The sequence below is a fragment of the Benincasa hispida genome, chromosome 8 (assembly GCF_027475165.1).
Source record: "Benincasa hispida cultivar pf3 chromosome 8, pf3_genome.v1.1, whole genome shotgun sequence".
Taxonomy (NCBI): Eukaryota; Viridiplantae; Streptophyta; class Magnoliopsida; order Cucurbitales; family Cucurbitaceae; genus Benincasa; species Benincasa hispida.
This window is the reverse complement of record NC_143485.1, coordinates 20,674,178-20,700,983: the sequence shown is the minus strand read 5'-3', so window position 1 is coordinate 20,700,983 and position 26,806 is coordinate 20,674,178. Positions and strand designations below refer to the sequence as shown.

The 26,806-nt window shown below is 36.7% G+C and overlaps 1 protein-coding gene across 1 annotated transcript; it reads right to left on the bottom strand.

Moving 5' to 3' along the window:
• Positions 1 to 7,615: 7,615 nt before the first annotated feature.
• On the bottom strand, positions 7,616 to 19,600 carry LOC120083969 (uncharacterized). The gene is made up of 7 exons (XM_090316727.1): positions 19,103 to 19,600; positions 18,513 to 18,941; positions 11,990 to 12,029; positions 11,541 to 11,918; positions 9,520 to 9,819; positions 9,353 to 9,462; positions 7,616 to 7,648 (listed from the first exon to the last, which is right to left on the bottom strand). The coding sequence occupies exons 1-7, from the start codon at positions 19,598 to 19,600 to the stop codon at positions 7,616 to 7,618; spliced, it is 1,788 nt and encodes a 595-aa protein (XP_090172853.1).
• Positions 19,601 to 26,806: the final 7,206 nt, after the last annotated feature.

Below are 26,806 nucleotides of genomic sequence, written 5' to 3'. Positions count from 1 at the left end.
TAAATTTAATTTAATGTATGTATATTTAATTATCACAAACATTGTATGTATATGTGCAACACCTCTCTATTAATTAATTATTGATGAATCTAATTCACTTAAATTAATTAATTGAATCTTATTTAAATATTACTTTCCAATTAAATTTGAATTATAGATCATATCCATAATCAATTATATATTAATCACATTAATATATGATTTTCTTAAATTAATTTGAATAATTCAAATCATCCATTTTAAATATCCTCTAGTGAGCTAACAAGGGGACCTGGTGAACCTGTAGATCAGAAGCTCCAACAATATGAGATTAATTGGCTAAAATCATTAACCAAGTTAATCAATATTTGTTAACTATGGGTACACTCCACTAAAGACCCACAACTGCATTCTTCTCACTACAAATATATTTTTATATCCACGGATATAGACTAATAATAACAAGTTAATCCTTCACGAGTATATGTAACTCCAACTGGGTCAAATTACCATTTTACCATTGGATTACCTCTGACTCCTTAAGTACCAATGCTTCTCTAATAAACAACCAGTTTATGGTCCAACCAATAAATAGAAACCCCTTTCGGGCCAATGAGAGGGTAATGCCCTTTATTCAAGTCTCGGAGGCATCACTTAAGGGAACACTCATCTACTTACCCTTAAGACAGGAAGAAGTGAACTCCATCTTGTATTATTATGTTCCCAACTCCCCAATCGGTCTTGTCCTTAACGTGGTAGGCATATTGGGTCGGAGAACTGGCCACTTGATAGCTCTAAAAAAGAGTTATTACTCCTAACTTAATTCAGACTTGTTATTGGATTTTATGTGTTTATTTACCTATTTTTGTAGGTATCGAGCAACCATGAGGTAGAATTGACAATTTGGAGTTGAACGAGGTTAATTTGAAGCCATTTGGAGGTGTTTTGAGCATCCAAGCTTCAAAAGAGTCAAAAAGACCAAAATGCCCCTGCTTCAGCGTTGCAACGTTCATGATTTGCTTTGGCATGACGCTCGTCCAACGTTGTAAGACAGAATGGGTAGCCTTGCGCTCACCCTCAGCGTTGCAATGCTACAATGTTGAGATGAAGATTGCTGAGCGCACGTGCAAGTGAGCGTCGACCCTAACATTGTGCTTCTGTCCTTGACACTCGGATCCAGCCGCATCAGTGTTGTAATGCCTCACATAGCGTTGCGACGCTGTCCCCTTTTCTATAAATATTGTTCTTCTTACTTAGGTTAGGAGGATGCCAAAAATTAATGAGGACATGCTGATTTTAATGGAAGTCGAGGAGAGACCCTATTTTCTTCTTTTCCCTCTTTATTTTCAATATAATTAGGATATGTTTTAGTTTTGATTTTAGATGATGAACGTGTATTAGATTGTACCTTGTTGGTTTGTCTATGAATCGATGAGATAATTCTTTTATTTAGTTCTTGGATCAAGCATTCATGTAATTTATTAAGTTTTTTGCCCAACTTTGCATTTTAACACGGAATTGTGTTTTCTTTGAATCTTGCTTGATTTCAAATTGCACTTATGTGTTGGATTGACACCCCTATCATGATTGTAGTTCTATCATTAGTTAATCTCGATCTCACATGTATCCTAATAGTTCATCTATGCTTTGAGTTTACCCCGGTAGCATTGATTGAACGTGTATGTTTAGGTTTATAGGTTGATCTTGAATATTTTCATTGCATATTTAATTTAGATTTGAAGAATCTTTGGTTAATTGAATATGACTTTTCCTGATAGTTGATTGACATAGTTGAATCCTAAATCTTAATGCATGTGTTTATAGTTCTTTATGGCTACTAAGAACCCAATTGAATTTAGGAGCATGTAGGTTAGTTAGGGCACAATCTTTCCAGCATTAATTATTAATTAGGATGCTTGATTGGTTTCGAATTAATTGATTGTCAGCCTTTGTAGAGATTAGTTAATTTGCATCAATTGGGTAGTTATGCATGCATAATTCATAGGTGGAAAACGATGATTCAAATTACATTGAATCATCACTTGATTTGAGAGCTAGATAAACCAATTACCGTTTCATCTATCACCTGCAATTTATTTTTCTTGCATGTTTCAATTTTAACAAAAAACCAAAACCTCGTTTTTACTATTTTTCCACAGTCAAATTTAATTAAAAAAAAATTAATTCTTCGCTTCTCTATGGTTCGACCCCGCACTTACCACTGTTGCTACATTTCCGTAGTAATAGGAGTAGTACGGTATGCAAATTTTCTTTTGTTTTGTAGTCCTTTTTTAAAATTAAACGACACCGTAAAAGGCTCGAACAAAATGATGCCGTTGCCAGGGAAGCCACTAATTAATATCTTTTAGTTAAAATTGATTGTTAAAACTTAAAAATCCATTTTTTTTTCTTTTTTTGTGTCTACTTGTTTTTCCATGGCAGATAACATGAACATCTATTATGCACTTCAAATGGCACAACGGAGAACACAGAGGATACAGGATTTGCGTGGTCCTGGGTGCGAATACTATCCTCCTTGGGAGATGCCTAGCCCAACTATGTTGTCAATGTCATCCCTGTCTGCCAATACAGGTATTTCCTTAGAGAATATAGTTAGGGAACTTTCTAATTGCTCTGTTGAGTTTGTGCAGAAACGCCCCTACGGTTATATAGAACCCCTGAGTTTCCAGTAAAATGACTTCTATTTCAGACATGAAGTTAGAGCTGAGCTTCAGAATATGAGTGATCACGTTGCTCAGATTATTGAATCAGTTAGTAGACTTAAGGAGTCTTGGAAACAATCATCTTCTGAGAGTGCCGAGTTGAGCAGTGGAGATACTTGCATCGATGACTCCATTGAGCAATTGGTTCCTTGAATTTCTAATCAAGGTAAGACATTGGATTCCTTAATGTGTGAACTTGCTAATGGATTTTCTAAATGTGAGCAGGAGTCTATAGAGTCTCATCTAGAGGCCCAAGCCCCCGTTCCATTGGAAAACCATCCAGAGCGTTCCTTCGTCTGTGGCACCAAGGCCGACCTTATTAAGGAATTTCGTTGGACCGATTCAGATGACGATCTTTATCCCTGTCATGTCCAAAAAAAGTTGGTGAGGTTAAGTATGAGTTTGAACTTTACTTTGAGGAGTCTCAAGTAAAAGAGTTAGAGGCCCCCAAGCTTCGATCCATTCTTTGTCCTGGCATTTCTTTAATTTTTGAATTTTGCTCATCTTTACCTTGTGAGTCAGTCGAGTCAGAGTCTTTATTTTCTGCAGAGTCAGTCCTAGAGTCTTTTATTTTATTTCTTTTTATAAAATTCAAAAATTTCAAATTTGACCTGTCTGGTTCTTTTCAAAAGATGGAACCCTTATGGCTTTGCCAGTCTATGTCAACTCATCCAAGAAAGAACCAGAGAAATAAGAGAATTTCTTTGTACCTTTATAGGGACAGGTCATGTCGAGCAACCGACGTTAAAAATTTGCGCTTCCTGGAGGCAGCCAGGTTTTAAAAAATTTCCCTTATTTCTTTTTATTTTTGTTCTTATTTTTATTTTTAGGTTAGATTTTTTTAGTCTTTATTTAACTTTCTTTTCTTTAGGATAGACTTTTTTCTATAAAAAAAAAATTATTTAAATTAGGGCACAACGTTGCGACTCAGCGAGGCAGAACTGCATTAAAATGTCGTTCTGTGGCAAGAAGATTTTTAATTTTCTTCTTTTTTTTCAATTTTCAGCCGTTCTTTCTCTCAATTTCTTCTGATCTCTTCACTTATCTTCCACTAAATCGAGATTTCCCTCCCTTTTCTTCCAAATCTTCAAGATTCTCCCTTAATCCATTCTTGATTTTGTGGGGTTTTTCACCCAATCCAAAATCTTGAGCAAGGTTTTTGTGCATTTTGGGATTTCTTCATTTAAGGTAAGTTTTTAGCCATTCATTGTTCATTTGTTCATATATTTGCTGAATGGTATGAAGTTTCTTGATTTGCACGACTTACTTGCTAAATATGAATGGGTAAGAAAATTTGTGAATTGTTGATATTGAATATATGAATAAGATGTTTGAGATTTTCTGCGTGTAGGTGGATTTGTGTTTAATTGTTGAACTTTGGGTTGATTTTGGGTAGGAATTGAGAGGAGCGGTTGAATTTTCCCCTAGTGAACCAAATTTTGTAAGTTTTCATTTAGAAAATTTTTCAATGGGTCCTAGGAGAGTAGGAAGGAGAGATGCTAACAGTAGTGGGAGTGGGCAAAACACCGAACCAGTCTTCAAGCACCCTAGGTTTAGCTTACAAGGGGCCTTAGATCATTATCACTATGTAGTTTCCTCTAGGAAACTTGTCCCTGAGAGAGCATTATCCTTAAAAGCCGACTTTTACCCATACATCACTACTGCCATACAGCAGAGGGGGTGGGAATCTTTGGCAGCCCATCCTGGTGAGGCCGTAGTCTTATTGGCTAGGGAGTTTTACGCCAACATCGACGAAGAGAGGGACTTTTCGTTGGTGATAGGTATTAGGGTCCCCTTTTCATTGTCCCACATCAATGAAGTCTATGGTTTAAGAGACTTCAATGATGAGTATAGTGGGTTCTGTTTTCAGCAGTTCCCCAAAAAAGGAGGTAATAGAGGCCTTGTGTGGTCCAGGAGTTCAGTGGGCCAGGTCTAGAAGGGTAGTTGTGAGGTTTAGAGGGACAGACATGTTCGTCTCTGGCCAAAACTGGCATGCTTTTGTATGTTCAAGATTGATGTCGGTCTTACGCCTCATAGATGTTGAAGGAACTCTTTTCAAAGAGGACCTATGAGCGGAAGCAAGATCGTTCCAAATTCATTGTGACAGAAATACCACATTCACAATCAAACAACAAGTTATGCATCTACAAATAAATTACGACATGCTTTTGACAAAAAAATAACAAAGGAACGAGAGACATACCTCTTGCTATCGTCAAGGAACAACACCTCTCGCTGTCATTGTGCACGCCAAGGCTATTGTCCACCAAATCTCGTTGTCGCTCACCGAACTGTCTTCTACACGAACAGGCAGCAAGGAGGACACCACCACTCAGTAACCTCAGTATTCTCGGAGTGAGAATCCAGGAGGTGTGGGCTCTATTGGATTTGGTAGAGGGGAATAGGAAACTACGATCATTTACAATGACCAAGCAAGTGGGAGAGATTTTGTGTCTATCGTATAGATGGGTGCTTGATCGTTTAGTAAAGGGTGCGCATTCGTTTAGTAAATCGGGGCCTGATCGTTTAGACGATTGTTTAGATAAAATCGCTTGCGCGTACGATCGCTTAGGAAAAGCTACACGATCGTTTAGGTCGATTGCGCGTGTACACGATCGTTTAGGAAAACTTGAGCTATCATGTATGCTCTCGTTAGCTAGACGATAGGCAGTGTACTAATCGTGAAGCGATTGTCCGATCTGTTTGCAAAATGAAAACTATTTTCATTTTATGCTTCAATTACGAAAACTGAATGCAACCTCACACTATCATGTACAGTTATGGAGAAAAACCACCAACAATTATCTCATAATTGTTTAATTAAAAATAAATATAATCATATTATATTTATAACCTATAGTTTTAATTTCACATCATATGCAACATATAAACCATAGTCATTTTCTCCTCCACTAGATATAAATCATATTTATATCATTTTCCTCCAATTAATGTATCTCATACATCATGTCAACTATATCATATATAATTGACCAGTTTAATCATATTATATATAATCAAACTTTCTCTTGTCAACTTGAACACTTCAAACTGGCCCAAAAACTGATTCTCAACTTGAATTCATTGAGCTACCAAGGAGACCTTATGGACTTATGGCTTGAAGCTCCAACGGCACATGAATAGCTGACTAAACTCTTTAGCCACGAGATCCACCATCCATTAACTACCAGACATTCCACTAAAGATCGACAGCTGCACTCTTCTCACCATAGATATATTTATGTGTCCATTGGATATAACGAATCAACAATACGATAACCCTTCACAAATGCTAGTAAGTATAGCTGGGCCAATTTATCGTTTTGTCCCTATATTTACATCTAACTCCTTAAGTACTACTGATCCCTCTAATGAACAATATATCATAGTCCTACTATGAGTGGACACCTCTTGGGCCTTGAGAAGATGTGTGGCGCCACATTGTTCAAGTCTCGAAATTAGCCCTTAAGGGAGCAATCTATCTACTTACCCCTGCTTCGGGGAATGAGTGAATTTCATCTTGTGTAGCTGAGTTCCTAGCTCCCAAATTAGACGAATCTCCAAAGTGGTAGGTTTGAGTCGACAATCTAGCCACTTGTACCCATGCAAATCAAAGGATCGCCCTTAAAGGTAGGAGTTCCCAACTCAATCAGGATTGAGGTCATTTTGCCTATGGTCATTTTAATGAAGTGAAATCTCTGTTATGAATGGTGTTATATAATGAGACTATAACACTTCGTGGTTCGGTCTTATACAAACACCTTTGTATAGGAGCCTCCACTCGCATATCTCCACGTGAATGATCAGGATCAGACTATCTGTAGCAAGACACAACACTTGTAACTATTCTACAAAAAGGGCCACATCCGTAGCGTCACCAAGATAAGGTTTCCCTCCTATATCCATAAACTACAAACCATTTTGGTTATCACTTAAGGTATGATCTACCTGTATGTCTCCACATACATGCTTTAAATTACAATGACAACCAAGAATCTTAGTTTATTGGTTTGTGGTAAAGCAAATAAAACATCCCATGTTTCATAGACAAGAATGAAGAAAAATATGATATATTATTACAACACAAGCGTTTGTTCAATACAATGTTTACAAACTACAGAACCCAACGAGAGTTTAGGGCATCAACCCCAACAAATGTCACCAAGGACTAGGGCAAATTCCTTTACTGTCTAGTCCAAGGGATGTCTATCAATGTCATTCGAGCAATAGGAGTTCGATCTGTCATTGTGGATGGTTGATAGGACCAAAAATTACATCGTTAATAAGCTTCGAGTCTGGTCAAAAGAAAATTTATAAATATCGAACTACTTCTATCACTACTTAAACGTAGAAATAGTGGTAAGTTCGAGTCGATCCTTAGAGAAGCGTTATTGGTTTTGTTAAGTTAATTTTCTAACTAGAGCGATAAACCGGGGGGAGGGGGGGTATGTTGAAGAGATAAATGCGTGAAATTGAAATAAAGTGCAATGGATATATGAAATGATAATGTATTCATTTAGTTCTCAGATCAAGTACTCATTCAATGTAAATTAAATCATTGTTTCAGCCAACATATCATATATTCAAATTATGCATGCATAGCTACCCAATCGATGTGAATTAACTAATCTCTAGAAAGGCCGACAATCAATTATTTTGAACGAATTGAGCATCCTAATTCGTAATTAAGGCCGGAAAGACCATGCCCAAAGTAACTTACATGCTCCTAGATGTAATTGGGTCCTTAGCGGCCATAAAGAACTAGAAACAAATGCATTAAGATTCAGGATTCAACTATGTTGATTAAGTGTCAGGACTGTTGGGGTTAATGCCCTAAACTCTCGTAGGGTTCTATAGTTTGTAAACACTTGTATGAACAAACACTTGTGATGTAATAACATGAGATATTTTCTTCATTGTTGTCTATGAAATCTGAGATATTTTATCTGCATTTACCACAAACCAATAAACTAAGATCACTGGTTATCGTTGTAACTTAAGCATGTATGTGGAGACATACAGGTGGATCATGCCTTAAGTGATAACCAAAATGGTTTGTAGTATATGAATATAGGAGGGACACCTTATCCTGGTGACACTATGGATGCTGCTCTCTTTGTAGATAGTTACAAGTCTTGTGATGTGCTACAGATGGTCTGATCCTGATCATTCATAATGCGAGTGGGGGTGTCCTATACAAAGAAGTTTATATAAGACTGGACCACGAAGTGTTTAGTCTCATTATATAATGCCGTTCATGAAAGAGACTTCATTTCACCAGGACGACCATAGGTAACATGACCTTAATCCTGAGTGAGTTGGGAACTTCTACCTTTGAGAGTGGTCCTTTTATTTGCATGGGTACGAGTGGCTAGATTGTCAAATCAAACCTCCCACTTTGGGGATTCTTCTGATTTGGGAGCTAGGAACTCAACTACACAAGATGGAATTCACTCCTTCCTCGAAGCAGGGGTAAGTAGATAGTTTGCTCCCTTAAGTGCTGATTTCGGGGCTTGAACGATGTGGCACCACACACCTTCTCAAGGCCCGAGAGGTGTCCATTCATAGTAGAACTATGATGTATTGTTCATTAGAGGGATCAGTGGTACTTAATGAGTTAGATGTAACTATAGGGGCAAAACGATAAATTGGCCCAGCTGTACTTACGAGCATATGTGAAGGGTTATCGTACTGTTGACTGGTTATATCTGATGGACACAAAAATATATCTGTAGTGAGAAGAGTGCAGCTGTCGGTCTTTAGTGAAGTGTTCGACAGTTAATGGAGGGTGGATCTCATAACTAAAGAGTTTAGTCAGCTATTCACGTACCGTTGGAGCTTCAAGCTACAGGTCCATAAGGTCCTCTTGGTAGCTCAATGGATTTAAGTTGAGAATAAGTGATAAGCGCTCGCGATGCTTGTTGGATGCAAAGCTAGAGGTCCTTCTAGGATCCTTGCAAACACTCACAAAAAAAGCTACTTAGATCGAACTTAGAATCTATGATGGTTACTCTTAGATCCTAAGACAACTCACTCCAGAATTAGCTTGATCAAGACAAATCCAATGAATTGATTTAAATATTAAATTTAAAGCAAGATTTGAAAGAAAAAGACAACACCAAAGGATTGAATAAGCACAAGCTTTTTACTATGGATAATCTGAGTTTTGATTAACATTACAAGCCATTTTATAGGCCAAATGGTCGTGGATAGACCAAGAAACTCAAAAGTCATTCAAATACAATTAATTGCAAATTGTAAAAAATAACAGTTAGAAACTTGAAACTTAATTGCATACTAAATTATTAGTCAAAATGTAAAACTAGAAATGTAGAAAGTCTTCAAATTTCCTTAAATATATCCTCTAGAAGGCGGCAAAGTAGATATGCACGTTTGATAAGGTTTGACATCGCATTTCCCCATACAATGCACACTTGACAACATTTTCTTCACAAAATCTGCACACTTTTTTTTACCATCATGTCATCTTCTAAACTATAGGACTTTTCCCATGTCATCTTCATACCATTATCTTCTTGACTTATTGAACTAATATTATATAAAACTTTGTTCTCAAAATTATTTGTCAGTTCTTGTGAATTTGCTAGTTTTTAAAGATGTAGTGTGAATGCCTCTTGAATCTTCTTTACCTTGCTTATTGTAATTGGTCCTTTAGGTACATGCAATGGTTCAATGGTTGAATTCAAATCATCCCTCCTTTCTTTAAAAGGATTTGTCCTCAAATCAAGGTCTTGATTCCCTACATCAAAAGGAGTCAAATCAGCCACATTGAAAATAGAACTAATGTTGTACTCACCTCGAAGATCCAATTTGTAGGCATTATCATTGATCTGCTTTATCACTTGAAATAGACCATCTCCTTTTGGTTGAATTTTAGACATCCTTTGATCTGGAAACCTTTCCTTTCGTAGATGAACCCAAACCCAATCACCAGGTTTAAAAATAATTTTCTTTCTCCCTTGGTTTTTGCTATTGATAAGCTTTTGATTCTTCTTTTCAATCATTTCTTTGACTTCTTTATGCAAATTTTTGATGTATTCTGCTCTTGAAACAATTGCATCACTAGTAAACATATTAGGTGGCAAGAGTGATAAATCTAACGAAGTGAATGGATTAAAGCCATACACAACCTCAAAAGGTGAACAATGAGTGGTGCTATGTATTGCTCTATTGTAAGCAAACTCTACAAAAGGTAGAGTTTCCTCCCAAGACTTGAGATTTTTAGACATTAATGACCTAAGCAAAGTTCCCAATGTATGTTCTATTAACCACCTCAGTTTTCTCATCGGTTTGTGGGTGACAAGTTGTTGAAAACAAAAACTTAGTTCCCAATTTACCCCACAAAACTTTAAAAAAATGACTTAAAAATTTGCATCTCTATCACTAACAATGGTCTTAGGAATCCCATGCAATCTAACCACTTCCCTAAAGAAAAGATTAGCTATGTTAGTAGCATAATCTGTTTTATTACATGGTATGAAATGTGCCATTTTACTAAACCTATCAACTACCACAAAAATGCTATCATGATGTCTTCTAGTCTTTGGTAGTCCTAAAACAAAATCCATGCTAATGTCAACCCAAGGTTCACTAGAAACATCTAAAGGTGTGTAAAGACCATGTGGTTGTGCCTTAGACTTAGCCACCTTACATTTGAAACATTGTTTACACACTTTATTCACATCCTATCTCATTTTCAACTAATAAAAATGTTCAGCCAACAGGTTATATGTTTTAAATTCCCCAAAATGCCCCATTAATCCTCCCCCATGAGCTTCCTTCACAAGCAACTCTCGAATGGAACACTTAGGAATACAAAGTTTTCCTTTCCTAAAAAGCATTTCATCAAACAAAATATAATCATGCACGTTTTTCCCTTCTAAACATTGAATATACACATCATGAAATTCAGATGTCTCTATTTTGTACAAATCAATCATGTATTTAAAACCAAGAATTTTTGTACCAAGGGAAGAAAATAATGCATACCTTCTTGATAATGCATCGGCCACCACATTATCCTTACCTTTCTTGTAATGAATGACATATGGAAATGTCTCAATGAACTCTACCCATTTAGCATGCCTCTTGTTCAACTTTTGGCTTTTGAGGTGCTTCAAGCTTTCATGATCCGTGTGGATGAAAAACTCTTTTGGCCACAAGTAATGTTGCCAAACTTACAAAGCCCTTACAAGTGTATGTAATTCCTTATCATATGTGGGGTAGCTAAGTTGTGCTCCATTTAGCTTCTCACTAAAGAACATGATTGGCCTCTTTTCTTGCATCAAAACAGCTCCAATCCTACCCACTTGCATCACATTCAATTTCAAAAGATTGGTCAAAGTTAGCAAGACAAGGTGCACTAGTCAATTTATTTTTCAATTCATTAATGTATTTTCTTGCTTTTCTTTCCATTCAAATTTCACATTCTTTTTAATAAGTTCATTGAATGGTGAGGCTATGCTACTGAAATCCTTAATAAACCTTCTATAAAAACTAGCCAAACCATGAAAAGATCTCACCTCGGTTGCATTGGTTGGTGTTGGCCACTCTCGAATAGCCTTGACCTTTTCTTCATCAACTGTCACCCCATCCTTTCCAAAAATGAATCCTAAGAAATTGATTTGGTCTAGACAAAAACTACACTTTTTGAAATTGGCATAAAGCTTTTCTTCTCTAAGTTTAAGCAAAATTGTCTTGACATGCAACATATGTTCATTCAAATTTTTTGAGTAAACAAGAATATCATCAAAGTATACTACAACAATTTTTCCAATGTATTCTCTAAAACATGATTCATTAGTCTCATAAAAGTACTTGGTGCATTGGTAAGACCAAATGGCATAACAAACCACTCATAAAGACCAAATTTTTTTTTGAAAGCCGTTTTCAACTCATCTCCCACATGCATTCGAATTTGATGGTAACCACTTTTAAGATCAATTTTTGAAAACAAGTTTGCACCATGTAATTCATCTAGCATGTCATCCAATCTAGGAATAGGATGTCGATACTTTACTGTTATTTTGTTGATGGCTCGACAATCAACACACATCCTCCATGTTCCATCTTTCTTGGGCACTAAAATGACTGGAACCGAACAAGAACTCATGCTTTCTTGAACATAACCTTTATCCATGAGTTCTTCCACTTGCCTTTGAATTTCCTTGGTCTTGAATGGATTGGTCCTGTAGGCTGCCATATTTGAAAGCATTGCCTCAGGTATGAAGTCAATTTGTGCTCAATTCCTCTTAAAGGAGGCAGACCTGTAGGTGTATCTTCATGTGGAAACATGTCATTAAATTCCTGCAAAAGAGACTTAAAAGCACTAGGCAAACCATAATTAGAGTTAGGTTCAATTACTAAACACATTCCTTTGCACATAAGTACAAAGTTTGGTGCTTCGAATGAAAATATATTCCTCTCTTCCCCCCTTCTCATAACCAAACTCACACTCTTTCTTTTTTCCTCAAAATCACTCTTTTTTCTCTCTTGGTTTTCACTCACCTTTTGCCCCTCACTTTTTTCCTTTTTTTTTTCCGCTCTTCTCCTTTAACTTACTTTCTTCTCTCTTCTCTTGATCCTCAAATTCTTTTTTTTTGTTTTTTTAATTTCACTTGATCGCATTGTACTTCATATGGAGATAATGGAAGCAAAGTAAACTTCTTCCCATTCAAAGTAAATGTGTACTTGTTCAACAAACCATCATATGTGATTTCTCTATCATATTGCCAAGGTTGGCCCAATAACATATCACCCGCATGCATAGGTAGTACATCGCAAAGAACCTCATCCTTATATCTTCCCAAAGTAAAAGAAATAAGAACTTGGTGTTGGGGTTTGTGCCCTAAAGTCTCGTGTCCAGTAGTTTGTAAACAACTTTGTACGAACACTTGTGATGTGTAATATAAATGATATTTACTTCACTACTTGACTTTGCACATTTAGATTTTTTCATTTTACCACAAACCAATTAACTTAAAATCCTAGTTATCTGTATGTAAGTTAAGAATATATGTGGTGACATACAAGTGGACCATGTCTTGAGTGATAACCAAAATGGTCTGTAGTATATGGATATAGGAGGGAAACCTTATCCTGGTAACGCTACGGATGCGGCCCGCTGATACGTGTTGTTAATGCGATGAAATAATGGTGTAGAATGTGATGGTGGAATATGCGTTGTGCATGCAAGTTTTCTCAGCAAGATCCAAGTATAAATCCTACTGAGTTGCCTGGTAAGCCCAGGGTCAAACATAGGGACTAAGGAAACAGTTGCGGTGACAAATAAAACAATGCATTGATTAGTATGTTGTTTGAAGTATAAAGTTTATGCGGTGGAGTTGAGAAAAGAGTTAATAATACGAAAGATACGATGAGTATGCGGGGGAACGGGTTGAGAAGGGATTTAGCTAACACTTCCTAAGATTGCGTTCATGTTATGCGATCATGCTACATACATACAACAACAAGTCATCTCTCAATGCAAATGCTATGGCTTCTAGTTTTAAAACGCATGGGATGTATGGGATGATGTCTATAGGACTTACATCTAAGCCTCTATTCTTGTCGGTGCGATGACGAATGACACACACATACACAAGGCGACCACATACTACCATAACCTATCTCTAGGGTGCATGCGATGCATGTTGGCAAACAGAGCTTATCTCTAAGTCTCTATCTCTTGCTTATGCAGATCTAATCTTGCTTTCTCAAGTCTAGATTCTAACCTAGCTCTCTCAAGTCTTAGGTTCTTTCTTTAGACTCTCTCTCGAGTAGCTCTAAAGGGGTGATGAACGCAACATAAGACAAGATGATCGCATGCAATGAAGATCCTAGGTCATGTTAGCTAAGTACTTCTCAACCCATTCGAAAGTTTAGTTACTCATGCATATTGTAAAGAGGGTGAATAGATGTAGAAATGCAAGTTCCATTCTATATAAGAAATCAAAATACAGAATGATAATGTGAAATAAAGATAAAGAGTATGGTAGCAATTTCTTGCTTCCCAAGGCTTTTACACTGTTCTTCTCTACTTTGCTCAAAAGATATTCTTGCTCTCATAAGAGTCGGCCCTCTCTCTGTTTTCCATGCTCCCTCGCATTCTCTTGAGCTGATGAGGATGATCTTCTAGTGTCTTTTCCCTTCTCTCGCTTCTGCCTTCTACGTATAAGGAAACTAAGAACAAAGGCTAACTATCTTCTATATGGCTCAGTGATGAAATGCAGAAATGCATGTCATCTTAGGCATTTTACTTAGAATTATGAAGATTGTTAGGCAGAATATGCGTCGATCATGATAGAAATTCACGAGAATATGAGTTTGCATCGATCAACATGTCGAATCTTAGTTAACCCGTTATTTTGCATTAATTATGCATTCAATGTTCTATCTTTATAGCTAATACAGGAAATTAACACAAACGCGAAAACCGGACCACCGTATAGACGACCGCATACGAAGAAACATTCCATCACAAGGGCAAACACATCGATCAACGCATGGATATTGTGGTAATCAGTCGTATGAATCCATCGCATGAGAGTTACGTGCATCAAGCGAATGCGGTCATTGACTGATTGCGGCTGTGCGACAAGGCAACTAATGGGATCAACATAAGGTAGGTAGAATAAATGCATCAACGCATCTACCTCGAGAAATCCAAAGATGATATTGACATTTCACCTACCATGTCGTTAGTGGTAGAGGTTCAAAAAAGGACTAACACACCGAACGTCAGACTTAGAGCAGTCCAATTAATGCTGTCGGCGATCCAAGCTCTATAAATAGAAGCCGAAGAGCTGAAATTCAATCATCTGGAGATTATCCCTCAACTGGGGATTTTCGCCGCTATCCAGGAAAAATGCGTGAGAGACGCCTGAGAGTTCTTCATCTCCGTCATCAATTCCAAGTGACGATAAGAGCCTTCGACCAGAGTTAGATCTCGAGAGAGTCAGCTCCTTTGCCCATCCATGCCACCACCGGCAGCCTTGATGCACATCCGCTGGAAGCAAAGTTTTACTTCCAGCCGGTCATTTCTTTTTCCTTTCTGTTTCTATATTGTATTGTATGACATTTTGAATTAAGCAATTAATACAATGTGTTTTCAATGCATTTCTCTATTCCTTCGACTTCATCTCCATCTTCTTACTTAGCATCTTTACTTTCATTGCAACATTTAGTGGGATTGCTTGGGTATTGCATACTTAGTCATATGGATTAGGGATATAAAGCATGTAGCAACCCACCGAAAGGTGTGCGTTGTGCGAGTATGTGAGTAATCTTATTTTCTTAGTGTGAAGCTGCTGCAACACCTGTCTATGGGCTAACGCATTGCTTGTCTATGAGTGAAGTCAGCAACAATCAACTGCCCGAGAGGGTAAGTGGTTGGACGCATTAAGCAAGGTTGCATTGTTCACTAGGGATAGTAACAATCTTAGGTCAGCGAAGTTTATGCGATTGTCTTGTATTATGTTTGCTTCATTCGTCCATTAAGGATACTCGGGAGGGTAGTCTAAGGACATGATCTAGGCTTGGGAAGGTTAGGTTAGAATCTAGGCTTGGAAGAGCCAGATTAGAAGACATAATACAAGAGATAGGTGCTTAGGAATGAGCAGTATTTGTTATTAACGCATCGCATGCATCTTAGAGATAGAATACGATTGAATGCGGTCACTACAGCGTTGTGTGTATTTTGCTCATCGCATAGGAAAAGAGTAGAGACATAGGAATAAGCTCTATGGACACTTTTGCATTCAACATATGCATCTTAGAATTAGGAGCACCGAATTTCCATTGGAAAATGACTTGCCATGTATGGTTGTAGCATAATTGCATGGATTGCATTGACTAGGGTTGCCCTTGCGATCACTCTTAAGTTTTGCAATGAAAACATCTCTGCATTTTATCTATTTTCCCACACATTTATTTCATGTCAAGGTTTGTCGCATCTCTGCCTTTCATGCATATTCTCATTGTGTTTTCTGTTAGATAGAGTAGGAGTAGGATTAACATAGCAATATCCCTTCCATTCTTTTATTCAACCGCCGCATGCACAATAACTGCAAGCATATAGTTACAAGTCCCTGTATTCGACCTCGGATTACCTAAGAAACTTGCGTCCATGTTATACTTGGCGTAAATGCAAGAAAACTTGTGGCAGGATGCATGGTCATCGCATACATTCATTAACGCAATTTTCATTCCAACGCATGACCATTGACGCATGACTGTCAACGCATATCTTAGGAACATGCATCGCATACCGCATCCAAGAGAAGTTGGTTATCGAATAAAATTGACTTTCAATTTCCACACATCACTCAACTGGAATGAAAAACCGAACTCCTTCAATGAAGGTGGCCTTCGGTATTTATAGAGCTTCAGGGTGAAGAGCTTTTTCTCTCAAATGATTGCATTGATGGGATGTCATTAATTCTCTGTTTGATGCGCCGAATAATTGTCACCGAAAAGTTGAGTGTACTTGCTACAGTGTCGTTAACAGCTTGTCAACTTAATTTGAAATCGGCCGTTATCAGCTTTCTGTCCCATCGTGATTTATTAAGCTTTTACATTGATGCGCCGGCTCTATGCGGCCATCTCCTTGAGCAGATTTTTGCGAATGCAAACGATCGCAATCTCTTTATGTGCTCGGACGTTAATTTCTTTGGATCGCAATTTCGCCTTGCGCTAATGCATTTTCTGCACAAAATACATAAATTAGCTGTTTTTAATGCAATGGACGCATGCGATCGTAATGTTATAAACTTAATGCTTTTGGACGCAATTTTATATATTTTTACCATCGCAATCCTTCATTGTTTTATAACTTTGCGTTGTAATAACGTGCATTTATACCCATTATCACCCGCTTTATGGAATGGAACAAGTGTTGTGACTTGTCACAGATGATCTGATCCTGATCATTCGTGTAAGGGACATGTGAGCAGGGGTGTCTTATACAAAGAGTTTGTATAAGACCTGACCACGAAGTGTTAACATCTCGTTATATAACACTGTTCATAACTGAGACTTTACTTCACTAGGATGACCATAGGTAACATGACCTCAATCCTGAGTGAGTTGTGAACTCCTACCATTGAGGGCGATCCTTTGATTTGCATGGTTGCAAGTGGCCAGAATGCCGACTCAAACCTACCATTTTGGGGATTCGTCTGATTTGGGAGCTGGGAACTCAGCTACACAAGATGGAATTCAGTTCTTCCTCGAGTTAGGGGTAAGTAGATAGATAACTCCCTTAAGGGCTGATTCCAGGGCTTGAATGATGTGGCGCCACACACCTTCTCATGGCTTGATAGGTGTTCACACATAGTGAGACTTTGTTGTATTGTTCATTAGAGGGATCAGTGGTACTTAAGAAGGAAGATGTAATTACAGGGGCAAAACAGTAAATTGGCCTGTTGTAATTATGAGCATCTGTGAAGGGTCATTGTATTGATGATTGGTTATATCCAATGGACATATAAATATATCTATGGCAAGAAGAGTTCAACCGTTGGTCTTTAGTGGAATGTCTGGTAGTTAACAGATGGTTGATATCGCGACTAAAGAGTTTAGTTAGCTATTCACGTACCGTTGGAGCTTCGAGCCATAGGTTCATAAGGTCCCCTTGGTAGCTTGGATAAGTTGAGAGTCAGTTTTTGGATCAATTTGAAATGTTCAAATTGACAATAGAGAGTTCGATTATATATGATATAATTGAATTAATTAAATATGATATAATTAACTTTATGTATGAGATACATTAATTTGGAGGAAATTGTATATAAATATGATTTATATCTAGTAGAGGAAAAAATATTATAATCAATATTTTATATTAATTTATAAGTTATGAATGTGATAAGATCACATTAATTGAACGATTTTGAAAGGAAATGGGAAGGCGCCTCTTCGTTTAAAATAACGAATGAATGCATTATAAATAGCATACGGTATGTTGATCTCGGTATGCGCGGGTATTGTGAAAAAGACAGTGTTATCGTTTAGAAAATCAGTGCCTATACGATAAGACTGCACGATCGCTTACATATACGATATTGTTAAGCGATCGTGTACCAATTACACCGTCGCGCGCTATTATCTAAACGATCGTTTACCTTTTTACTAAGTGATCGTTTAGCTCCCGGTATTTTCTAAACAATCGTATAGACGATCACTTAGTTTTTTCTACGCAATCGTTTTGGACGATCACTCACCCTTTTTCCTACACGATCGTATAGACGATCATCTACCTTTTTCTACACTATCGCTGAGACAATCGCTTATTTTTACTACACGATCGTACACTTTACCTAAACGATCAAGCATATTGTCTATGAAATAGACGACCGCATCTCCTACTTGCTTGATCGTTATGTACGGTCGCTCTTCCTTCTTCCCTCTACCAAATCCGAACAAAAGCCCACACTTTGGATTCTCACTCAAGAATACTGAGAGCTCTAAGTGGTGTCGTCTTCTCCGATTCCTTCTGTTTGAGTGGTGACTGTTCGAGGTAGACGATTGGGCTTCAAACTCGAGAAATCTTCATCTGGTATGATTTCTTGATCCCTTTAGCATTATGAAAGTATGTTTGAATGTATATGCGGTAATTCTGTCACAATGAATTGGAAAGATCCGCTTCCACTCATAGGTAATCTTGAATAAGAGTTCCTTCATTTGAGAGTTTACCTTCAATTCTCCCTTGTTTGTTAACCATTGAAGTTTATATGGTTTTGGATGTGAACGAGTAGTGAGTTGGAGTCTTTTTACAAGAGAACTACTTACTACATTTGTGCAACTTCCACTATCAATTATCAAGCTACATGGGGTTCCTTCAATCAAGAACCTTGTGTGAAATAAGTTCTCCCTTTGATCTTCAACTTTCTCCTCCTTGATCTGCACATTAAGTACTCTTCTTGCAACTAAGGATATGGATTTACCTTCTTCAATATACTCATCATCAAAGGCTTCAGATTCTTCCTCAAGGCTGCCACCTTGTTCATCACATTCATTTTTTGAATCAATAATTCCATTTCTTATGACCATGACTTTTTTATTGACACAATTTTTACTCATGTGCCCAAATCCTTTGCACTTCCAACATTGAATGGAACTAGATTTCTCTCTTTCCTCCTTTGAAGCTTCATTCTTTTTAGTATAGGTGCTCTCGGCTTCCACTCTTTTAGGAGCCACAAACTTCCCTTTTGCTTCACCCTATTCACAAAACCATCATTGTTCCAAACTTTAGAATTTGGAAAGGTATTAGCTTTAGAATTATACCTCTTGGAAGGTTCCTTTTCTTCTCTCAATTGTTATTCAATTTTGGTTGCATAATGATACATATCTTCCAAGTATAGTTGTGGATATCTATCAACGATATGAGCAATTTCTCGATTTAAACCTCCAAGGAATCTAGACATGGTGTTTTCTTCTTCTTCTTGAATATTTGCTCTTTCTATTTCCATCTCTTGATAATATTCAGCTACACTTTTTGTTCCCTGCCTCAAAACTTGCAATTTAGTTCTCAAATCTCTTTCATAATGTTTTGGAACATACCTCTTTCTCATGGCTTCTTTAAGTTCTTCCCAAGTTTCAACGGGATCCTCCGCTTTCCTCCTTTTCTCGGATTTGAGATGTTGATACCAATTTCCCACATGGTTAGAGAATTCGGCAATTGCAAGTCTCATCTTCTTATTCTCACTAAATGTGTTGCAATCAAACTCATGTTCTTTCTTCCTTTCCCATTCCAAGTATGCCTCCGCATCCGACGTTCCACAAAATGGTGGAATTTTGAGCTTGACTCCACTATCTCTATCTTCATGGATTCTTTCTCCTCGTCTAGGGTGCATATTATTTCTTCCTCTTCCTTTCATGTTTCCTCTTCCTCCAATTTGTCTTTCTTGTTCAATTAAGTCAATTACTCCCCCATCTTCTTGTAAGACTCTTTATTGTTGTGCCCTTCTTTCTTGCCTATCTTCCCTCATCATTTCCATCATGCCTTGAATGGCTTGAAGAATCGCCATATTAGTATCTTGTACTTGTGGTACTCCTTCACCCTGTGACATTTTAAAGTTAGTAATAAAAGGACCTCACCACACTTTTCATCAATTTCACTTAAGAACACTTGTGTTTATCACTCAAGGGTAGGATTTGGGTACAAGGTCAAAGATATAAGGGTTGGCTTATATTTTTGGTGTAATCTCACTAAAAGTTTGATAAAAACCAATTCAAAATGATCAATTCTCACAAACTAAGACTAGAGTAAGTAAATTAGGCTAAAAATAAAACAAATCTGGATTTTTTTTTTTCAAATGAATGACAAGAAACTTTCATGTGCTTTGGACCTTTGATTTCTTTTCTTCTTTTTTTTTTTTCTCTTTTTTTTTTCTTTATGATCCAAGATTTGATTTGAAGAAGTTTTCAAGACAAGTTGTACTATATCTTGTTACAAGCTATAAGCGATTACTATGGAGAAAAAAAAATTGAAATAAAATAAAGATAACACCTCTAAAGTCGGCCAAGAATGATGAACAAATGCTCTGATACCAAATGATAAGCACTCGTGATGCTTGTTGGATGCAAAGCTAGAGGTCCTTCTAGGATCCATGCAAACACTCATAAAGAAAGCTACTTAGATCGAACTTAGAATCTATGATAGTCACTCTTAGATCCTAAGACAACTCACTTCAGAATTAGCTTGATCAAGACTAATCCAATGAATTGATTTAAATATCAAATCTAAAGCAAGATTTGAAAGAAAAAGACAACACCAAAGGATTGAATAAGTACAAGCCTTTTACATCGATAATCCGAGTTTTGAATAACATTACAAGCCATTTATAGGCCAAATGGTCGTGGATTGACCAAGAAACTCAAAAGTCATTCAAATACAATTGTAGAAAATAATATTTAGAAACTTGAAACTTAATTGCGTACTAAATTATAAGTCAAAATGCATAACTAGAAATGTAGAAAGTCTTCAAATTGCCTTAAATATCTGCTCTAGATGGCGACAAAGTAGATATGCATGCTTGACAAAGTATGACATCACATTTCCCCATGTAGTGCACACTTGACAACATTTTCTTCACAAAATCTGCACACTTTTTTTGACCATCATGTCATCTTCCAAACTATAGGACTTTTCCCATGCCATCTTCATGTCATTCTCTTCTTGACTCATTGAACTAACATTATATAAAACTTTGTTCTCAAAATTATTTGTCAGTTCTTGTGACTTTGCTAGTTTTTGAAGATGTAGTGTGAATGCCTCTTGAATCTTCTTGCCTTGCTTCTTGTAATTGGTCCTTTAGGTACATGCAATGGTTAAATGGTTGAATTCACATCAATAAGTTTTTAGGTCAGTTTGAAGTGTTCAAATTGACAAGAGGGAGTTTGATTATATATGATATGATCAAACTGGTTCAATTATATATGATATAGTTGACATGATGTATGGGATACATTAGTCAGAGTATGATATAGTTGACTTGATGTATGAGATACATTAATCAAAGGAAAATGATATAAAATGATTTATATCAAGTAAAGGAGAAAATGACTATGGTTTAAATGTTATATATGATGTAATATTAAAACTATAGGTTATAAATATAATATGATAAGTTAGTTATTATATTTATTTACAATTAAAACAATTATGAGATAATTGTGGGTGGTTTCTCCTTTACCCTGCGTGAAAGTGGGAGGTTGTATTCAGTTTTCATAACTGAAGAATAAAATAAAAAATGTTTTCATTTTGTAAAGGATCGCTTCATTAAGTACACTGATAATCGTTTAGCTCATGAGAGACTACACGACAGCTTTCAAGTGTTTGTCTAAACGATCGTGTTCATGTACCATTCTCTAAACGATTGTGTAGATTTTTACTAAACGATCGCATGGTAAGTGAGCTTCACTAAACGATCGTATAAATGATCAAACCTATTTTCCTAAACAATCGTGTTCCTTTACTAAACGATGAAGCACCAAAGTCTATACGATAGACAGTATCCTTCTTTCACTTGTTTGGTCGTATAGTGCGATCATAGTTTCCTCCAACCCTCTACTAAATTCATAACAGAGACCACACCACCTGAATTCTCACTCCAAGAATACCAAGGTTACTGAGTGGTGGTGTTCGAGAGGTTACTTGTTCGTTGAGAAGATTGTTCATGATTGACCAGACGATTGGGTAGACAATCGTAGCGACAGTGAGAGGTTGATGGTCCGAGTCTTCACGAGAGCGAGAGAACTGTGAAAGAAGAGTTTTTCAAAGGTATGTCTCTCACTCCTTTTGTATTTAATTTCTAAAGCATGTCGTAATTTGTTGGAAGATGCATAACTAGTTTGTATGTTTGTGAATGCTTGTAATTCTGTCACAATAAATTTGGATCGATCGTGCTTCGCTCATGGGTTCTCTTGGATAAGAGTTCCTTCAAGGACAGCCATGTTCAAATAATCAATTTATTCTTTAAATCTAGATTAAACGACCGATACAAAGATTCATGGACAACCTAAAAACTTAAGTATGCTCATCTAATCTATGCTACAAGGGTAAATTCAAAGCATGGACGATTATAAGGATGCGTGTGAGTTTGAATTCAACTAGCTAAGACATGCGATCATGATAGAGACGTCAATCCAATACATAAAAGCAAGTCTAAATTAAACAAGATTCAAGAAAAACATATTTCTGAATTAAAGCACAAAGATTGAACAAAAAAACTCATCAAAATACAAATAACGTTCGATCCAAGAACTAAACAAAAGATTACATCATCGATTCATAGGCAAACCAACGGGATACGTTCCAATACACGCTCATAATCCAAAAACAAATAATAAATAATAAAAATACTAAAAACTGAAGGGAATTAAAGAAGAATGAAGATTAACTTCGGCCTCCATCGATTTGACCTCCTAAATTCGGCATAAATTGACCTAGGATCGAGGAGAAGTATATATAGAGATCAATGCAGCGTTGCAACGCTGATGCAGCTGAAGGGAGGCGTCAGACAAGAAGTCCAATGCATGGCCAATGCTCACTTGCGTGCGCACCTCATTGTTTGTTCATCAATGGTCGCAGTGTCGCAACACTTTAGAGAAGCATTGTAATGATGATGCTTTTGTCTTCAAGCTTTGGAGTTCAAGCATTGAGATGTGTTGGAACGCTGATGATAATTCAACTCCGGAGCGTCGTGACACTTGAAATAGCGTTGCAACGTTGAGTCCACTGTCAGATACTCGTTACTCGCTGCTCGACGACTCGACGCTCGTTCACTCGGAAAAATTCGATGGCATTTTGGTAATTTCAGCTCTTTTGAAGTCCAAATGTTCAAATCAACTCCAAATTGCTTCAAATTAACCCCTTTCTTTACCAAATAATTAATTCTACCTCTTGATTGCTCGATACTTACAAAATAGAAAAATAAACACATAAAATTCACTAACGATCCCGAATTAAGCTAAGAATAATAGCTCTTTTTTAAAGCTATCAACGGTGTTCCACTACAGGTAGCTTAGGGCACCCTAGCTTGATCACCAAGTTGTGTCGTAGGTCTGGGGTGGAGATTCCTCATGATGAGAAGAGGATGGGGCGTTGAGCCACCATCTGTAGGTCATCGATTGTCGCCTTCCATGGGCGAGATGCAAAGTAGCACAATTTTGATGATGACGAAGAGGATGCGGATGTTTCTATGGCTGAGCAGCTTTCTGGTGCTGATCCCCAGGATCAGTACGAGATTCCGGTGGCAGAGGAGTCTTATGGGGAGCAAGCCCTGAGGATATCCACTGAGGTGCTCAGGGTGGCCATTGGGTCACTACGAGTGAGTCAGGAGATTGCTCGTCGGACGAGGCGAATGGAAAGGACATTGAACTTTATTGCTGTAGAGAACAACCTCTATTACAACACCATTGGATTCCAGAGCGGTCTTCAGAGAGACTCAAACTCTCCTGACTCTAATTGATGCTAGCTTTCCTTTCCTATTTGTGCCCTCGGTTGTATTTTCTTTTCCTTTTCTTTTCTTTTCTTTTTCATTTTTGTTATTTTTAGTTTGTTGATTTTTCTTTCTTTTAGTTTTGCTAACTTCTTGTTTTGTTTTGTAGGTTTCTTTTGCTTTTCCTTTTATTTTTCTTTCTTTTGTAAGCCTCTCCATCTCGTGTGCGATATTGTTTTCAGGGGAAGTTTTATGTTCCCTTGATTTTTTTAAAATTTTTTTTTATTGAGCTTTACTTGAGATACAATGGGGGCAATGTATTACTTTAAGTTGGGGGTAGGGTACCTATTGGGTAGTTTTTATTTTAGCTTGGGGTTCTTGAGCGTTGTGCTCAGATAATGTTTATGTGCTTTGATTGCCTTGTTAGCTCGTTTGCTCTGTTCTTATCATGATAGTTTATGACACACTCTTTCTATGATGAAATTTGCATGAAGGAACATTAGAAAAGAAAAATCGTGATTTTAGCCTAATTTTAAAAAATTTTCTTATTTCTCATGCATCTTTAAGACATTATTTTGTGAAATTAAAGTCTGGCATGCTTAAAATTGGTTATTTGGTTTATACTTCTGTTGTCACCCCCGAAAGGTCCACCTTTGAATTAGAAGTAACCACACTTGTTTTAGAGCAAAACTAAACAAAATGGATAAAATAAGGCCTACTGTGAATAAAGAAAAAAAAAGAAAAAAAAAGCAAATTAGTTGCAATTCTAAAAAAGAAAAAAATATAATAAAAATAAAAAATGCATAAAAAATGAGAAATTTATTGACGTGCTTGCAAAAAAAAAAAAAAAAAAAAAACATAGTTTGTGTGTGTGCATGGATAGAGGTGAAAAGAACTACCCCGCCGTGTCTAGTTAAGGCCCTACGAGAAAAGAATGGATAGGTTCCTGATGGTAAGGGTGTGAAAGCTAGTCCTTTAGGTAAGATAGATGCCCTTTATGTTTTGTATGTGTGTGTTTAAGCACCCTTGTCCTAGTATTGCCCCCTTTTTTTTTGCAACTGTGGTATGTCTGAGGTTGATAACCAAACCAGAGTAGAAGGAAAATGGGATGAGGATCTTATAAAACTTTTCCAGGCTGTGCATGCTTAGCAAAACTCTAGGCTCACTCATGCATGAATAGATTAAGAACCATTCTTAAACTTGTGCTTCATTGATTGATCATAATTGATTTTCGTTCTTGATTACAAATTTTATTCTAATTGACTGTTGAGACTGAAGGAACAACCTTGCAAATTAAGCTAGCATATCTTTAATTATCTTATATTATATTTGATTGTGTGCTTCTAACTTGCTTAGGACGAGCAAGAATTAAGTTGGGGGTGTTTATATCTAAATGGTCCACTTGGTGGTATTTAATAGGTCTACATATCTCACCATAAATTCATTCTAAAAATGCAGGTGATTTAGTCCCTTCTTTGACTGATGATGATCTAATGATTAATTTTCCTTGAGAGCAAGCATCACATGATACTTCATTAGATTGAAGAATCTTCTGGCTCTTCAGTGGGTGTCCATTTGAATTCTCAATAATTCTTCTCGTCATTGTAGATTCTGGATGACCTAATTTGTCATGCCAAATTGTAAATATGTCTAGATTCATGAACTTCAGGTTCATTATTGTATATGTTTCAATTACTCGTATATGAGTATAATATAATCCAGAGGATAAAGCGGACAAATCTTCAAGTATACGTTTTTCATATGAGACAATAGATATAATATAAAGATACTCCATATTATTCTTTCCATCAGTCTGAATATGATAACCATTACAATGTAGATCTTTAAAACTAAGTAGATTTCTCTTTGATTGACTAGAGAACAACGCATTGTCAATTGTGAATTTTATTTCTCTAGGCAAAATAATATTTGCTTTTCCAAATCCTTCAATCAGGTTTGTAGAACCTGATATTGTATTTGTTGGGTTATATGTCCTATAACTCGAAGTTTGTAAACATTAAACATATTCTATTTGCAATAAAGATGTTATTGATTTTTTTCAATAAAGTTGTTATTGAATTTGTAAATTGCATTTATAGTTTCCTAAATTTAATAAACTAACGAACCCATGGCTATAACATGAATACTTAAACTTTATGTAAAGACATAAAAAGGATCAAGTTTTAGTATATAGCCAAAATGGTCTATAAGTATGTGGATAGGGTTGGGTACCTTAACCTGGGGACACTATGGTTGCGGCCCACTTTGTATATTGATACAAATGATGTGATCCCGAAGTTGTTCATGTGGAGACATGCAAGTGGAGGCATCCTATGCAAAAGATGTTTGCATAAGACCGGACCATGAAATAGTCATTTTTTCTTTATAACGACCGTTTATTGTTAAAACTGACCATTTCAATTTTATGATCTAAGGTAACTCGATCTTAATCCTGAGCTAACTATGAACTCCTGTTTATTTGATATTATCCTTTAATCTGCATGGGTGAGAGTGGCTCAACATTGTCGCTCAATAAGCCTTCCATTTTAGGGGTAAGACTGGATAAATAATTGGGAATATAGTCATGTGATTCATAATCCACTCTTACCCATCTTAGAGTTAGCAGATAAGTTGTTCTTTTAAGTACTGACTCCTGGTCTTGACCAAAGGAGAATCACCCTCTCTATGGTTGAGAGGGACTTGGTTTATTGGTAGGACCATAAACCAATTGTTTATTAGAGGATCCGTGGAGACTTAAGGAGCAAGATGTATGACAAGGATAAAAAATAATTTTGACCTAGCTATAAATACGAACGACCTGCGAATGATTGACTTACTGATTATGGTTAAATCAAGTGGATAGAAATATATCTACAGTGAAGAGAGTGCAACTACTGAGCTATAGTGGAGTGTCTCGGTAGTTAACGAATATTGATTAATTCGGTTTAAAGAGTTTAGCCAATTAATAAAAAATTGTTGGAGCTCATGATCTATAGGTCCATTAGATCCCTCTACTAGCTCGTAAAAGGATCAAAACCTTAGAATAACGTGTTGAGATGATTTCAAATGTTCAAATTTGATATAGGGTTTGGATTATTATATTCGATATAGGATTTTGGAGAGTTGAAAATATTTAAATTT